This window comes from Microcaecilia unicolor, chromosome 7 (genome assembly GCF_901765095.1).
Source record: "Microcaecilia unicolor chromosome 7, aMicUni1.1, whole genome shotgun sequence".
In the NCBI taxonomy this organism is placed as follows: domain Eukaryota; kingdom Metazoa; phylum Chordata; class Amphibia; order Gymnophiona; family Siphonopidae; genus Microcaecilia; species Microcaecilia unicolor.
In genome coordinates, this window is record NC_044037.1 from 50,283,191 (window position 1) to 50,301,107 (window position 17,917).

General features: G+C 41.4%; 1 protein-coding gene across 2 annotated transcripts in view; it reads right to left on the reverse strand.

The window, feature by feature from the left end:
- LOC115474577 (UAP56-interacting factor-like) overlaps window positions 1-17,917 on the reverse strand; it is a 46,890-nt gene that overhangs the window by 1,452 nt on the left and 27,521 nt on the right. For both annotated transcript variants that reach the window (XM_030210100.1, XM_030210101.1), the window contains exons 6-8: window positions 13,712-13,767; window positions 12,462-12,545; window positions 6,050-6,170 (exon numbers count right to left, since the gene is read on the reverse strand). In XM_030210100.1, coding sequence (XP_030065960.1) covers window positions 6,050-6,170; window positions 12,462-12,545; window positions 13,712-13,767 — 261 coding nt within the window. The remainder of the gene's footprint in view (window positions 1-6,049; window positions 6,171-12,461; window positions 12,546-13,711; window positions 13,768-17,917) is intronic.

Consider the following 17,917-nt stretch of genomic DNA (forward strand, 5'->3'; position numbering starts at 1 on the left):
CTCCTGGGACAGAGAAATATCCAGTGTACCTTGCAACGTGGCTGTGCAGGCTTCTGTTTCTGTGAGTCTGACGTCCTGCACATACGTGCAGGAGGTCAGACTCACAGAACCAGAAGCCTGCGCTTGCAGATCAGCAACGATTCTGAAATCCTAAAGAGTGACAAGATTCCATGCAGAATCTCAAAGAGTAGCAACATTCCGTGTAGAACCCTAAAGAATAACAAGTGGAGGAGTGGCCTAGTGGTTAGAGCACCAGTCTTGCAATCCAGAGGTGGCTGGTTCAAATCCCACTGCTGCTCCTTGTGATCTTGGGTAAGCCACTTAACCCTCCATTGCCTCAGGTACAAACTTAGATTGTGAGCCCTCCTGGGTCAGAGAAATATCCAGAGTACCTGAATGTAACCCACATTGAGCTACTACTGAAAAAGGTGTGAGCAAAATCTAAATAAATAATAACAATATATAAATTACCATATGGCCATGCTGCTGGGAGCACTTACTGCCACCCATTGAGGTAAGGGCCTCTGCGGTAATAGACAGGTCTTCATCTTTTAAAGAAATGGCCATGCGGTAAGTAAAGCACTTGCCGTACGGCAATTTGGGGGGGGGGGGGGAGAGCACTTATTGCCACCCATTAAAGTGGTGGTAAAGGCTCCCACACTAACCCGGCAGTAACCGGGCAGCATGTGGCACTGGCCGATTACTGCCGGGTATACACCAGCACTAAATATAAATATTTTTGTAACGCTGGAAATGGCGCACACGGGGGGGGGGGGGGGAAACTATCGCCAGGTTACTGTGATTTATTTATTTATTTGGATTTAGCTCACATCTTTTTCAGTAGTAGCTCAAGGTGAGTCACTTAACCCTCCATTGCCTCAGGTACAATGTGAGTCCTCCTGGGACGGAGAAATATCCAGAGTACCTGAATGTAACTCACCTTGAGCTACTACTAAAAAAGGTGTGAGCAAAATCTAAATAAATAAATAAAATAAATTCTGGTACACTGGGTATTTCTCTGTCCATGCTAGAGGCAATACTAGCACATGGCGATCAATACAAAAAAATACAAAAAATCCATTTTTATGTTTGTGGTAAAACCAGCCTTTGTACGTTGGACAACCCGACACCAGGGCATGCCGAAGCCACTTTTTTCTGCTGCCTAGTATAAGGACCCCTATACTAGTATTCAAGGAGCGAGTTGCAGAAGTTGTGAAACCACTGCAGAAATATTAGATTATCAGCTCTGCAAACTCCCTCCCTTACAACATGAAAATTATTTGATTGCTTAACATATTCAAATCAATCACAAAGTGAGTGAATCTCTTCATAAAGGCGGTTAATAAGTCCCAATAAATAAATAGACATCACAAACAGATTTTATCCTGGTTATTTTATGTTTCTGCACTGGCTCCCAATCAAAGAACTTTTTGCTTTCAAAATCTGCACCATGGTTCATAAAATCATTTACGGTGAAGCCCCGGAATACATGACAGACCTTATAGACCTACCAACCAGAAACACAACAGGCTCAGCACGAACATAACTAAATCTCCACTACCCAAGCTGCAAAGGCCTCAAATACAAATCAACGTATGCATCCAGCTTTTCCTATTTAAGTGCACAACTATGCAACGCACTGCCAAAAGTCGTAAAAACAACGTATGACCACCTAAAATTCCGAAAATCACTAAAAACAAGCCTGTTCAAAAAGGCATACCCCACCGGCCCAACATAAAGTCTGAATACCTGCAGCACAACTAAACCAAAGCACGTAATGGACATACTTAACTCTTCCTCTCTAAGATCCCCACTGTGTATATCATACATGTATCTTATTCTACCATAATATCACCTTGTATTTGTTCATACCGGAACTGGCGAACGCCGATACAGTACCATGTAAGCCACACTGAGCCTGCAAATAGGTGGGAATGCTGCTGAAATTTACTGATAATCAGAACAAACTGGAGAGTCACTGGCATGCAACACTAACTATTATGCCTAATTTACATATTTCCATATATTGAAATAAAGCAGCATCACTGAATAGACATTGCAGCACACAAAACCCTTGCAGGTTCCCTGCAGTAAAAAGATTACAAAGGCAATAATTCTCTATCATTGTGCTGCTGTAAAAATTGTTCCCTTGAGTCACAGCATACAGGCCAGGATAAATATATGTCCCCTTAGAAATCCCCCTGCTCACATACTGAAATCGCAACAAGCATCACGTTATCGCGACAAGAATCACATTAACTCTCCTGGCCACAAAGCCACGCTAGCAGCTGTCAGTGCGCTAATACCAATACAGCCCATTCAAAGTGAATGGGCTGTGTCAGCATTAGTGCACTGGCAGCTGTTAGCGTGGCTTTGTAAATGGGGGGGGGGGGGGGGGGGGGTAATTGTGCTGCTTATAAGACCATTCTGACAAGAAAATCCCTTGTTCTAGTGCAAAACAAACATTTTATTTCAACAGGGATTTGGTGGAAAGAAAAAAAACCCAACTTGGCCAATTTCTCGGCAGTTGTTTGAATGGGCTGTGTCAGCATTGCCACGCGGCAGCTGTTAGCATGGCTTAGTAAATGGGGGGGGGGGGGGTGATTTCTTCATTATAGCATATTTTTTCTTTCTAGAATAAAAGATGCTAATTTTTTTAATGAACACACACCTTCCTGAGCCCACTGTACAGAATGAGGCTGCATAAGGTTTCATATACCATTGCTCTGATTAATAATATTTTTATTATAATAGGATACAAATGCCTGTATCAGAAAAAAATAAAAGCAATGTGAAATAGAAATATCTGATTTTATTTAGTTTAATATTTTCATAAACTATCAATAGACTTCTACCACTAGTGTTCTTCAGATTTATTTAATTTATCAAGAAGCCTATTTGCTAACCTACTCTAATATTTTATATCTATTTTATTTATTTTTATTACATTTGTACCCCATGCTTTCCCACTCATAGGAGGTTCAATGTGGCTTACATATTATATACAGGTAGTTATTTGTACCTGGGGCAATGGAGGGTTAAGTGACTTGCCCAGAGTCACAAGGAACTGCTTGTGCCTGCAGGAGGAATTGAACCCAGTTCCCCAGGACCAAAGTCCACCACTCTAACCACCAGGCCACTCCTCTACTGCATTAGCAGCCACAGTTAAAACATGTTCAGTGAAACACCTTTGTATTAATTGCTGGATCATCCTGACTTGGAATCACAACCTGCGTGACACACACCCTAGCGACTCTGCCCCACCAATTGCACCAGGGCCACTGTAGGGGAGGTACCACCTGCACAGCCCTCAGGATGGTCCTGATTAACTGCACTTTATGGAAGGCAGCTGTACAGTTAACAGAGAGTACAAATGATTGCTACCACTCATTAATTGCATGATCAATAACAGAATGCAGTTAGCTATAGCTCTGGAGATGTAGCTATGTCAGTTCATTTTAGGAATGTCCCTATTCTGCCCATTACCCTTTCATTTCCATGCCCCCTTTTTGAACTTGATGCGTAAAATTTAGACATGGATCTCACACCTAAATTTCAGTGCTTATATTCTAATTAAATATAATTAGTGCCAATAATTGCTTGTTATTGGCACTAATTAACTCATTATTCAATTAAATTGTGTGCACAAATTGGATGTGTGCCCAAATTTGCACACATAGGGATCCTTTTGCAAAGCCACAGAAAAAAGTGGCCTGTGGTAGTGTGGGTGCATCTTTTGGGTGTGCTCTGGGCCACTTTTTACCGCCAGGAAATAGGCGTGCACAAAAACTAAAACTAGTGCATGCCTATTTACGGCCTGAGCCCTTACCGTCCGCCATTGACTTAATGGTAAGGACTCACGTGCTACCCTGCGGTAGCCATGCAGCACATGCCAACATGGCCACACTGCCGATTACCACCAGGAATCCACCCCCCCCCCCCCAGAAGAAAATATAAAAATATTTTCTACCACAGGATTCGGTACATGTCAAATTCAGAATTAGTGCTGGGCGCATGCACTACCCCAGTGCTAGTGCCGATTTGACATACACTACCTGCGCATTAGCCCTCCCTCGGCTTTGTAAAAGGACCACACACAATTTTTAACAACTTTTATAGAATTAGGAGGGGTAGGGGATAATTCTATAAAGTAGGCATTAACATTTATATGCTAACTGTGCCTATGCATGTTTAAAATACTGGCATATGCCTTCATACATGCCCACAAATGCACATAAATGTTTAACATCTGTTACATATTCTCCATACTTCTTATTTCCCAGACATGCATACACATAGAGAGAGTCTGAGAGAAGCATGGACCAGACTCACACTTATGCATGTAATTTATAGAATCCTAGAAGTTATGCGTGTAACTCCAGGAGTTACATACTTAACACCTCTGTGAATGGAGTAAATGATCAAGTCTAACTGCATATGTGTGTGTACAGTTGGTTATGCCAGTATCCTATAAAGGAAAAGTGGGTTTCTATGGTCCTATTGCATGCCCTCTTAACTTTGTATTTATTGAATTATTCAAATTAAATCAAGAGATTAAACTTCTACAGCAAAGCAGAAAAAAGTAAGGCAGTCAAATATTAACACAGAAAATCAAATCCCATAACTCTTACAATTCATAGATAAGGAAAAGAAAAGAAAGAATTCAAAATGAATTACACCAAATGAACTTATTTCTGCCCTTAGGGGTGAATTCTATATATGGTGCTGAAAAATCAGTGCTGAAAAAAAGCGCTATTCGTTAAGCCGTGCTTAAAGTTAGGCATGGTTTATAGAATAATGCTTATGTCCTGGAATCGCACCTACCTTTCGGCATGGCTATTTGCATCAACTGAAACGTGATGCCAATCTTCAAACCTAAATTAGGCATGTTTCCTCCTTATATTATAACTCATGTGCATTAATTTTACGAATGCCCCCATTCTGCCCATGACCCTCCTATTCCCCTTTTTGAACTCGCATGTAAAATTTGGGCACAGATCCTGCACTTAAATTTACATGTATACATACCAATTAAATCTAATTAGTGCTAATAATTGCTTGTTAGCAAGCCAATTATTGGTGCTAAGTAGCTCATTATTGAATTTAATTGTGCACGCAATTTTTAGCAACTTTTATAGAATTAGGGGGTTAATGGCCCAATTATACAAAGAATGCCTACATTTGGACCCCAAGAGGGCACCTAGGTAGAGCCTATGGTCTAAAGGAAAGTATGCATAATCAGATATATACACACAAGAATAGAACTGGTGTAAATAAATGCATGTAGAAATAACAGTGTTCTATAATTTACGTGTTTACCTGCCCAGATTCTCCCCATCTGTATCCCTCCTTCAAACTTAGGGGTCCTTTAATCAAGCCACATTAGAAAGTGGCCAGCACTGCGATTAGCATGTAGGTTTGCCGTGCGCTCCGGCCACTTTCTAGCATTGCTGAAAAGTGGCCACGTTGGATTTTTTTTAATGACCATGTGCTAATTTCCCCATTAGCGCATTGCCATTACCACTGGGAGCCCTTACTGTCACCTATTTAGGAGGAAGTAAGGGCTTCCTTGCTACTCCAGCACTAATTGCGTAGCATGTGGTAATGTGCCCGTGCTACCTGATTAGCACAGGGCAAGCCCACTCCCCACCCCCCATGCTACAAAATAATTAATATTTTCTACTGCGGGAATCGGCGTGCACTGATCACAGCAATACCTCAGCATGCCCCGCGGTTGGTCTATTTTGGCACATGCTGCCCATACGGTAGCCTTATTGCCCTTTAGTAAAAGGGTCCCTAAGGATCATGACTTTTAGGCACCAGGTTATTGAATGGTATGTAGCTGGAATGTTGTCATTTACATGCCTATAAACTAGCATTCAGATCATTTACATGAGTTCCTGGTCCCTAAATATTGGCACCTTCATCATAGAATTACCCCCCTTAATGCAGCTTAGGGAATAAGGCCTTTTAATGTTGGTTACTTTTTAAAATTTAAAAAATCCATGGAAACAACAATTAGCAGTTGCCTTGTTTTCGATTTTACTACCTGATTTCCCATTCCTCGGAAGTTGAATCTCAGGAATACACCTTTCGGCTGTAACTTGGCAAATGGCACTGCAGTGTTCCTGCGCCTTAAAAATCGCTGTTTGTATTGTGGTGGTTGAGCTCTGCTAGAAGAGATAGATAGTTTTACTAACTCTGAAGCACAAGAATAGAAAATATAATTATGGGGCTGATTTCATAAGTAATTTGACTGCAGAACAGTGTTTTACATGGTGAAATAGAAGCTTAGAAAATTGCACAGGAGTATATACTAGGTACGTGTATTCAGTTTGAAACTAATGGTAAAGACAACTGACAAAAAGATGGTTGAGAGCATTTTCAGTTCATATCCCCTTAGTTTAGTTTTTTCAGATACTTGATTACTACCCTTTTGAAATAAAACAGCAAGACGGGTTACATAAAATCATACAATTTAAAGCAATTTACATACATGAACCAAATGACTGTGGGGCTGGCATGAGCCACTTGTAGTGTAGGGCAGCGGAGGATGTGGTAGCTGATAGAGTGCTATTCAGGTTACTAGTATTGCTTGCTGGCTTGCCTAGTCTTTCCCCTGTTGCATCCACAGATCAAGTTAAACCACTGTCCTTAAGTGAATGCTGCATAAATTCATATCAAAGTTTCCACTGCTGTGACTTATAATCTCCCTTTAACACCTTGAATAATTCTCAACACCATAATATTAAAATACTAACCCCCAATTTACCCACATCCTTCCAAAATTAGAAAGGGATTAGATGGGATTAACTTCTTTTCTTAAATAACCACAGACTTTCTACCTCCTACCCACCCACTGAACCTCCACAGCCCACTGCCCACCAAAAACTGTCATGTCCATGGTGCTCTTTAAGCATCCCCCTAAGCTCCAACTGAAAATCCATCTTAAATTTTTAATCTTACCATCAAATTACCCCAATTTATCACTCAAATTCATGAACTCGCCGTGGCCTTCCATTAAATATCCAACTCTCCTTCATTAAACATTTTTGACTCTGCCAATAATTAATTAAATAATTATATGAAATCACAAATATTTTTAATCTATACAGTCTTATAATTAACTTAAATTATTATTACATCAATTTCAGTCTTAAATTATTATTACATCAATTTCAGTCTTTTTAAAAATCCAATAAACTCTTCTTCTTCCCCCCCAAGTTAATGTTTTATGCCCATAGTTTCTATGGGCCTTCTTTATTGCTGCTCTGTGGAGTCAAACCTCTCATATCTTTATTTAGGGTTGTAACTGCTGCTCTCTGCAGTTTTCCCCTCATGTGTCTATACTTTTAGACTGGCCAGAATGCATCTCCCCCCCCCCCCCCCACTCCATGCCTTCTCAAGTGCAAAAGTCTTATCAGTGCTGTGCTCAGTGCCTGGTTTCTATCTTTCTATCTTTCAGGGATCCTCAGTGTATATCCCACTTAATCATGAATTCCATCACTGGTTTTGGCTCTACCACTTTGCCTGAGAGGATATTCCAAGCATCCAGCGTATTTACCATGTTTCCTGAATCTACCTCCCTGCAGATCCACCCACCTCTTATCACCTAGTTCTACAGCATCCTTTCCTTTGGAAAATATTTGTTTCTTGTGCATTCAACCAAAGCATTGGACAAGTATAGAAGAAGACATGGAGGAAAAGCCAGGGATCAGCTGAGATGTAGGATATTGCACAAAATAAACTGAACGGCACAGATGGGCCTTTGAATCTTATTCTGCTGTTATACATTTCCGCTGCATTTAAACATATTCCCCCCTGCTCATACTGATGGATTTTATAATATTCTAACTGTAACACGCTATAGAGCATTGCCAGATTATAATTTTTAAGGTTCAGAAGCTGCTGATGGACAGTTACAGTTCAGGGCCACCAGGATATAAATGTGATGTTAAACTAGCTTGAAGAGTGTCCCTGGTTACCCATGTGAACCAAGGCTTTACATTTCATTTGATGCTTAATTTTGGGGAACAGGAAGAATGTCCTCTACATAGCAGCTTTATTACATCAGTATGGATTTCAGCAAGCATGATATGGTTACAACCTCCCATATTTTTATTTTATCATCTTTTTGAAGAAATTCACCCAAGGTGGTATACAGCAAGAATAAGTCAAATGTAGGCAACAGACAATTATAGCAGTAACAATATTCAGATAGCAATACAAGTTATGGTATAGTATGCTACATTACAATGTCAATACAATATAAAAACATTTTAATAGACAGCATAGGGTATAAGCAAAGATGGAACATATAGATAGATAAGATAGAGTAACTGGAGTTAGACAATAAGGGAAACTTGAAGTCAGAAAGCTACAAGAATATAATCTCTGCTAGGGTAGGAGTGGATAAGCATATGAAAAACAAACATGGTTATTTTCTGATATCATGATATAAGACATACTCCCTGTTGACTAAACTATAAATGTTTCAAAATTTATTATACCCTTATACAAAATCATTCATCACAAACCTAAAGTAAAATTCTTCTCCATATCAAATCCTTGTGTTGGACTGTCCATGCGCTATGAATAGTCCTTGTAATTGACACTCTCCATGGTTTTCTTTGTTATTCAAACTTGGATGAATTCATAGGATATCTGAACTCATGTGATTCAAACATCACTTTCAACATAGAATCAGGTAAAGAATTAATACATTTCCTAGATTTATCTATTGCTTCGAGTGAAGGTGGTATAGTTACATCTTTATATAGAAAAGATACGGACAGGAATTCTTTGCTTCATTTTTCCAGTTATCATCTGAGGGCTCTTAGGGAAAGTATTCCTATCGGCCAATTCCTGAGGATAAAACGATTGTGCTCTAATACTGAGATGTTCCATGAGAATGCTAAATTGATGTCAGAGAGATTTACTCAACGTAATAACTCAAAACATGTTGTAAAAAAAAGCATATAAAAAAGCTAAATACGCCCAACGGGAGTGGTTACTTCACATGACTCATAAATCCAACACACGGTCTGCAACAGTATGTGTTCTACCTTACTCCCCTCAAGCCATGGAAATTCGAAAGGCTATATACAAATATTGGGACATATTAAAAGTTCATGCAATTTTTAAGGTTAAGCCCAAAATAGCGTTTAGGAGGGGTCGGAATATAGCTGAATTGACATCAGTGAATAGGAAATTACAGGATCAGCCCCAGCATCAAGAGGGTGGGTTTACGGCGTGTTTAACTTGTAACTATTGTAGATATGCAATTACAGGGAATTCCATCTACAACTATCACATGCAAAAAATGTTCTACATACATAGCTCTATCAGTTGTCTATTGGAAGGAGTAATTTATGCAATAGTATGCCCCTGTGGGAAATGATACGTGGGACAAACCACTAGAAAGATTAAGTTGAGGATAGGGGAGCATTTAAGTAATATCCGCAGAGAACGCATTGAAGCACCATTGGTTGCGCACTGGTTGGGCACCCAGCATACGGAGCAAGATTTAAGATTCACGATATTGTTGCAGGTAGATAGAGATAGAGGTGGTGGCTTTACACAAAAATTCCTAGGAATTGAACAGCAGTTAATATTTATGTGGCAGACCTATCACCCCCATGGCCTCAATAAGGAAACTGAGTGGAGTGAACGTGTTTGATGTAATGATCATATGTAGCACCTGATCAATGTTATGACGTAAATTCAGGAAGGGGCTGGATTTAAGGACAGCCCTGTCGTTATGTGGTTGAGACCGCTATGGTCCGACTCGAGAAAGCTGTGCTGGAAATGGCTGTGAGATTGTATTTGCGATAACAATGTAAGTGTGGTAAAGCAATTAGGCATGATTAATACTATGTGAAACATGTTGATCCCTGCATCGTTACCATTCTGATTATTAGAATTGTTTCTGTTGATATTCATAGAAAAACCATTGTGTTATGGTGATAAGTTGAATTGCTCCTGAAGATGCCTCTGGCGAAACACAAGCTATGTGTAGAGCTGTTTGTAGCTGTTTGGAAGACGCATCATGAGCTGAGTATAGCAGTTGAGCAGATAAGATTGGAAAAAATATTATGTGAAAGAATGTATGAACAAATATAGTAATGGACATTGAAACGTCATAACCCTATGGACTAAGTGAGATAACACTGCGAGGAGTAGAGACATTAGTTTTAATAACAAAACCATGAAGAGTGTCAGTTACAAGGACTATTCATAGTGCATGGACATTCCAACAAAGGGATTTGATATTCTGAAGAATTTTACTGTATTGGTTTGTGATGAATGATTTTGTATAAGAGTATAATAAATTTTGAAATATCTATTCTTTGTTGAGTATTTGATGCAAATCACGAGAGAGAATAGTGATAAATTCAAACCCAACATTGTTAATTATTTTAGTAAACTATAAATATTTCAAACAAAATCTTTGGGGTCCTTTTACTAAGCCACGGTAGCATTTTTAGCTCGTGGTAGAAATCAGCTGGCAGTAAACACTGAGATGCTCATAGGAATATAATAGGTATCTCGGCATTTACTGCCAGTTGATTTCTACTGCAAGCTAAAAACACTACTGCGGATTAGTAAAAGACCCGCTTTATGAGGTAATTTTCCAAAGCCTTTTCTGTATGTAAACTTGTGCAGACACACACATATGCATATAAAAAGTAGGTGTACAGAAAGACTGCACTTTTATGTGATCTCAGTGTAGGCCAGTGGCATAGCTATGGGGGGCCACGGGAGCCTGGGCTCTCCCCAAATTGGTTCTGGGGCCTCCAGTTTGGCTGGCAGGAGTCCCCAACCCCCACCAGCCTAAGCATTAGTCTTGCGCTGGTCTCACATTGCCTGGCACCTTGTCTTGTATTCAGTCTCTGTGCACGCGGGAGGCGGTAGCGGCCGCAGGGGGGCGGAGATGGTGGCGGGGAGGCGGGCCAAAATGTGCCACTCCACCTTGGGCTCTGCCCCCCCCCTCCTGTCAAGGTCTAGCTATGCCCCTGGTATAGGCATTTTCAGGGCATAGTTTGAGTGGAGAAGAATTGGAGCTGCAAAATATGAGCATATTTTGGTTTAAATCTTTTTATTGACAACAATTATAAAATATGCATGCACATCTTTTTTTGGAACAGGTTGAAATTTGTCCATGGATATTTGTGGCTGGATTCTCCTACCTATTAAATAAAGGAACATAGGTAACCAAGGCGCTCACTTTCAAAGCAGATGTATGTCTCAAAATGCCCCCCAAAAGGCCATCTGCCTAAAACATCCAAATTATGATTTTGGAATGGCAGAATTAGGACATCCTATACTGCAGCACATCCAAATAGCACTGGGATGTGTTGTGGGCTTGTTTTGGGCAGGACTAGGGAAGGCCCAAAATTAGGACGTCCAACAGTGATAATCAAACAGAAAGAAGCATCCAAGTCTAAAAAGAAAGACATTTTTATTTAAACCTGTTTCAATCATATCCAGGCGCAAAATGATGCTCTGATTTAACAGCTGTCAAGTCAAGGGGGTCCACGCCTTCCACAAGAACCAAAGGTCAACACACAAGGGTGGAAGGGAACAGATTCCAAGAAACCAGCCAGCCAAAGAGTAAGAGCATCAAAATAAGTTTATTGGGACCCAACATGGTCCGTGTTTCGGCATGCAAGCCTTCCTCAGGGGTCAAAATACTACAGATTGCAACAGCGCTGCTGAGAAGAAGTGAGCCTTTATAAAGGCACAATTGTAAGGTGCTGCATCTGAAAAGTGGCAGGTCTCCTCAAGACAAGGCTCACTTGTTCTCAGCAGCGCCGTTGCGATCTGTAGTATTTTGACCTTTGAGGAAGGCTTGCATGCCGAAATACGGACCGTGTTGAGTCCCAATAAACTTATTTTGATGCTCTTACTCTTTGGCTGGCTGGTTTCTTGGAATCTGTTCGCTTCCACCCTTGTGTGCTGATTTAGCAGCTGACCACAAGAGGAATTAAGTCATGATCCTCTCATGAATCCCCCAGTGGTCACTGTCCCTCTCCCTCACCCCTGAAAGTGACACTGCATTGACCACTAGGTTGCCCCTCTGCTCTGTCAGAATGTCTGTGTGGTCATTTTCGTACAAATGCTGCCAGACAAATGTCTTTGTCCTTGATTTTTTGGTGTTCATAATTTAGACATTTTATTTTGTAAAATGGCTGTTCATTTTGGATATTCTCGATTACGTTTAAACAGGAAATTCTGATGTTTTTCCTGTTCTAAAATGTCTGAGAGATGGATATTCTTTGGACATTATGAGTGAGATGCCCCAATTCTGATTTGGATGTTCTTTCGAAAATGCCCCTCCAGGTTGCCTTTTTAAGAGAGGCTTAAAATAGGCATCTTTTGGACAACTCTTATTGGTGTCTGTTCTGAAATTACCCCATAAAAGAATATTTTACAGTGAAGAAGGAAAACAAAATACTCACCTTTTCATTTGATTGGCCCATGGATTAGACACATTAACAGTTAAAATAGCTCCAGAGGTTGACAGTTCTGGCTCTGCTCGCCACCTGCCCAAAAAACAGTATTTGTAACACTCTGTTTTGAAGTGTATTACTTCAATAAATTGGACAGAAATGTAATCAGGGCCAGCCCAAGGGTATGTAATATCCTAGGTGAACCTTCAGCTTTGTGCCCCCCCCCCATGATGATTCAAGACCCTATTCCCCCCCCCCCCCCCATAGTCCAGCATCTCCTTTTCCTTTCTCACCCTCCTCATGTCCAGCTCCTCATTTCCTTACCTATTTCTCCATGCTCAGCAATTCCTCCTGCCTACACCCCTTGTATTCACAATCAATCCTCCCCTCCCCATGTCCAGCATCTCTCCTTCCCTTCCCTACCCCTCGCCCACCTCCAAGGTGACAACATCTCCTATTCCTCTCCCAAATCTCTTCAACCCCCTAGGTGGACAGCATCTCCCCTTTTCTTCCTTACCCTCCCCCCCAAATGTGGTTATCATCTCTCTTTTCCCTTCCTATCCCCCAGGGTGGCCATAATTTCCCCTTGCCTTCCTTATCCCCCCACCACCAGGTGTCCAGCATCTCCTCTACCCCTCTCTATCCTTGAACAGAAAGCCAGCATCTCCCCTCCTCCTTTCCCCAAAGGCCAGTAACTCTCCTTTCCCTCTCATCCCCTCTTCCATGTCTCATTCCCTTCCCTACCCACTTCCATGTCTGTTATCACATGCCTCCTCCTCCTCCACCCCTCCCCCCAGTTCCAGAATGTCCCTCCTCTTCCTTCTTCTTACCATGTCTGCTGTTGCCTCTGTCATACTGTCCCCTGCACAGGAGTACCCTAGTGGTTAGTGCAGCAGACTTCCTTTGGAACTAGGTTCAATTCCTAATGCAGCTCGTTGTGACTCCTGGCAAGTCACTTAACTCTCCATTGGCCCAGGTACAAATAAGTAAACTGCTTTGAATGTTGTTGCAAAAAAACACAGAAAGGCGGTATATCAAATCCCATTTCCCTTTCCTTTCCCAAATCCATGTGCTACCATATCCCACTCCCTCCAAAATAAATTGTCTGTGCTGAAATATTCCATCCTGGCTCACAACAGTATTAAAGTGCTGCCTAACTTGCTGCTCCCTTCCCTCTCCCTCCCTACAAATTTTCCACTCTAGGCAAATACCTAGTACACATTCTGAGAGGGCTGACCCTGAAAGTAAGTAGCTGCTACCTCCTTATCTTCAGTCGTCTTACTGCTGCATTGATTGCTGTTTGCTGTAATCTTACCTAAATATACAAAATAACAGAAAGCTCAGTTGCTGTAGTGTTAAAAAATCTGTCACATATGTAAATAACAGCTCTTTGACCTGATTATCGGTTTCTTGCAGCCTAACCAGTATGTCTTGCGACTCTGTTATACAGTACTAACAAAAGCAATTTTGTAATGCAGAGTTAGCATTAAAGGGGCAATTCTATAAGCGAGCGCCTCCCTGACGCCTTGTGGTGAAAGCTTATTCTATTACAGCATCTGGGTGCTTGGAATCCATCACAGAATACTATCATAACCTGGTATTGATACCTACATACACAGCCAAGTTACATCAGCCATAGATCTGGTGTAACGGCAGTCATGAAAATACTACAAGAGCCTTCATAACTTACAGTATTCTGTAGGCTGCATGCAGGGGCGGCCCGAGGCAAGATGGCACCTGAAGCATGGCTGAGATGCTACCCACCTGGTGGCGTAGCCAAGGGTGAGCCTGGATTGGCCCAGGCCCACCCAATTTGGACTCAGGCCCACCCAGTAGCAGCACACCTATGATGTGACTGGTAGGGATCCCCAAGCCCCACCAGTTGAAAACTCCCAACAACTGTCCCTCCTGCATACCTTGTAAATAGCAGATCTTTGCCTGCAGTGAGCAGCAACTGATACATACTGCTCGCACCAGCCCCACAGCCTTCCCTCTGATGTATTCCCGCCTATGCAGAAACAGGAAGTTGCATCAGAGGCAAGGCTGTGGGACCAACATGAGCAGTGTGTATTACTTGCTGCTCGCTGCCGGTGAAAATCTGCTATTTAAAAGGTATGCGGAGGAGGGGAGGTGTTTGAGAGACCATATGGCATGCAGGTGAGAGAGGGCAAGACCATATCACTTGTGGGACAAGGCGGAGTTCTTCTGCCCACCCATCTTGGGCCCAGGCCCACCCAAAAGTGGGTGTCTGGCTATGCCCCTTTCCCCCCCCCCCCGGCCAAGATGCTGCCCCCCCCCCCCCCAAAACCAAGTTCTGGCATCTTCCCACTTCCTTCTTCTACCCCATTCCCCAAGTTTATCTTCTTTCTTCATGTTCCAAAAGCCAGCAGTGGCAGCGATTCCCATACCCTGCCCTGCCGCTGGCACCAGCCTCTTCTCTACTGTGCAGCCTCTGAGGAAGCAGGAATTTACATCAGAAAGGCAGTTGTAGTAAAGAGAAGAGGCGGGTGCCGGCAGCATGTCAGGGTGTGGGAATCGTGTTGGAATGTATTGTATTTTTACATGCATTGCCTGTCACCTATTATTTCTCTGTGATTACTCTGTGACCTCTGATGTGAATTACTTAGAGAGGTCACACAGCTATGCAACTTCCTGTGGGGGTTAGATGCAGCACATGCAGCACATGGAGCACATGGAGCTCATGATCTCTCCTAACCTGAGAGGATCTATGGTGGTGTGAGCATCCATTACCATCTAAGCACATGGAAGGAGCTGATAATACAAATGTATAGTAATAAGTATATATAAGCCTGTCTGATTATAATCTAACTACAAACTGTGAGTAAACAGATGTTTTGTTACTTCAACTTTAAAGTGACTCAGCAGTGAATTATTCTGGGGTGAATGAGAGAGAGATGAAGAATAGAAATTAACATTTCTAAAGCTGAAGCTGTGTGTACTAAAATCTGCTAATTATTTACTACAAATAATCCAACAAAAGGGTTATGGGCCCAGGGGCCAGGAATTGAAAAAGAAGAGAAATATTACCAGGCAGAAAAAAAGGCCACATTTTTCTCTTAAGTTTTAAAGGAAAGATTCAGTCTGTCTCTCTCTCCCCCCACACAGCAGACAGAAGGCTAAGAAAATGGCTGAGGGAAGAAATTCACCATTTTTCTATTCTCTCAAGGTGCCTAAATTAACTGAGTTTAATTATCGGCAGTGGGAACTAAGATTCATATGTCTCCTTCGAGCAAAAAGATTAGATATATGCTTAGACCAAGACAGAACAGCTGAAAATATGGCTGAATGGGACAGTGCAAACTATTATGTGAAGTGCATGCTTTTGGAAGCTCTCTCAGAGAAACAAGCCATATTAGTGGAGGGAAAAGATACACCAAAGGACATTTTATATAAACTGAGAACTATGTATGCAACTACATATGCAAAGCAGCAACCAATTTGGCTGGCAGAGTTGAATGAAACCAAATTAAGGGATAAAAGTAAATGTAATGATCACATTATGCATCTTATGTCTTCATTTCAAAAGTTAGAACTTTCAGGAATTCCCATGTGTGATGCATTGAAAAGAGCATTTCTTTTTACCTCACTATCAAAGAAGTTTGATGTTTTTAGGTCTGTAAATGAGGCCATTGAAGGGCAATCTTTTGAACAGGCAACATCAAAACTAAGGCAGGAATGCATAATAAATGATTCTGAGGAGATGTGTTCTCAAAGCAAGTCAGAGAGAAATGAAACAAATTTCTTGGCAAAGAACAGAGGAAGGCGGAGCTATGGGAAAACTCCACCCAAGGGCAAGCTGATTTGCTACTCATGTGGAAAGGAGGGACATGTATCTAAATGGTGTAAGGAAACACAAAACACTCCCTCTAGCTCACCTAAGCCAATGGAACTAAAGAATTTTCAAACCAGGAAATGTATGAAGGACAAAGATAAACACAAGGGCTTTCTAATGGCAGAAAAATCTTTGACTATGGTAAATAATAATTCAAATGAAAGTACTTGGATTTTGGATTCAGGGAGCACATGCCATTTAACCAATTGTAAGAATTTCTTTCAGGAAATGTGTCCAGAGGAAGGTATTCTTAAAACTGCAAACGCAGGGACTGCTAAGATCCAAGCAAAAGGTATTGGATTCTTAAAATGCAAAGTGTCTAATGAAGTTAAAGAAATTCCTGTAAGTGATGTCTTGTATATTCCCCAAGCAGTTTGCAATATGCTTAGTGTATCTACATTAGATAAGAAGGGATTTGCGATTCATTTTGAAAACAGTAAGTGCACAATCTCTAAAAATGATGAAGTGTATGCTGAAGCTTTTATGCATAATGATGTTTATAAGCTGAACATTTCAGGTGAAGCCTCACATCTGGCGCAAGTGGGGAAGAATGATGGTAAATGTAGTCTGGAAATCTGGCACCACCGCCTGGGACATCGTGATTCTAAGGTGATCCAGGATCTTTACAGTAAGCAACTGGCCACCGGCATTCAGATAAGTGCAGATGCTGGTAATATGGAGAAATGCATAGACTGTGTTACTCAAAAAGGTGTGAGACCCTCATTTCCTGCATACACAGGAAATAGGAGTAATAAAGTGCTGGACTTAATACACAGTGACTTATGTGGACCGTTTAATATCCCATCATTGGGAAATAACAGATTTGTGCTAATATTCTTGGATGATTTCTCTAGATACTGTGTGGCCTATTTGCTGAAAGAGAAAAGTCAAGTCACAGACATGCTGAAGAAATACGTAGCCATGGTGAGCAATAAATTTGAAAGAAAACCAAAGGTTCTTCAGACCGACAATGGTGGTGAGTTCACTTCACAAAGCATGCGCACATTTCTAGAACAAGAAGGCATTCAACATATCACAACAGTAGCTTATACACCAGAGCAAAATTCTGTTGCAGAGAGAAAATTTAGGTCACTTGTGGAAATGACCAGGTGTATGCTGTCAGATAGCAATCTCCCTAAAAGACTATGGGGGGAAGCCATTCTCACAGCAGTGTACCTACAAAACAGAATGCCAACTAAAGGCGCTGAGCGCACACCACATGAGACATGGCATGGTAGGAAGCCAAACCTGTCACACATAAGAACATTTGGAAGTACAGCATATGCTCATATACCAAAGCAAAGAAGGCATAAGCTGGATTCCACAACAGAAAGGGGCATTTTAGTTGGCTATACTCCAGGACACAAAGGATATAGAATTTTGAATCTGAAAACTGGCATTGTTGGCATAAGACATGTTACATATTTTGATGAAAACAAAAGGGTTGATAAAGGCTGGATTATCCCAGATGAGCCTTATCATCCAGAATATGAAACTAGAACCATAATAGACATGCCAGTGTATATAAATGCCATACCAAGGCAGATGTCTGAAAGCAACTCATCTGTATCTAACGAGGAACAGGCAGAGGAAGCAGACACAGAAAGGATCA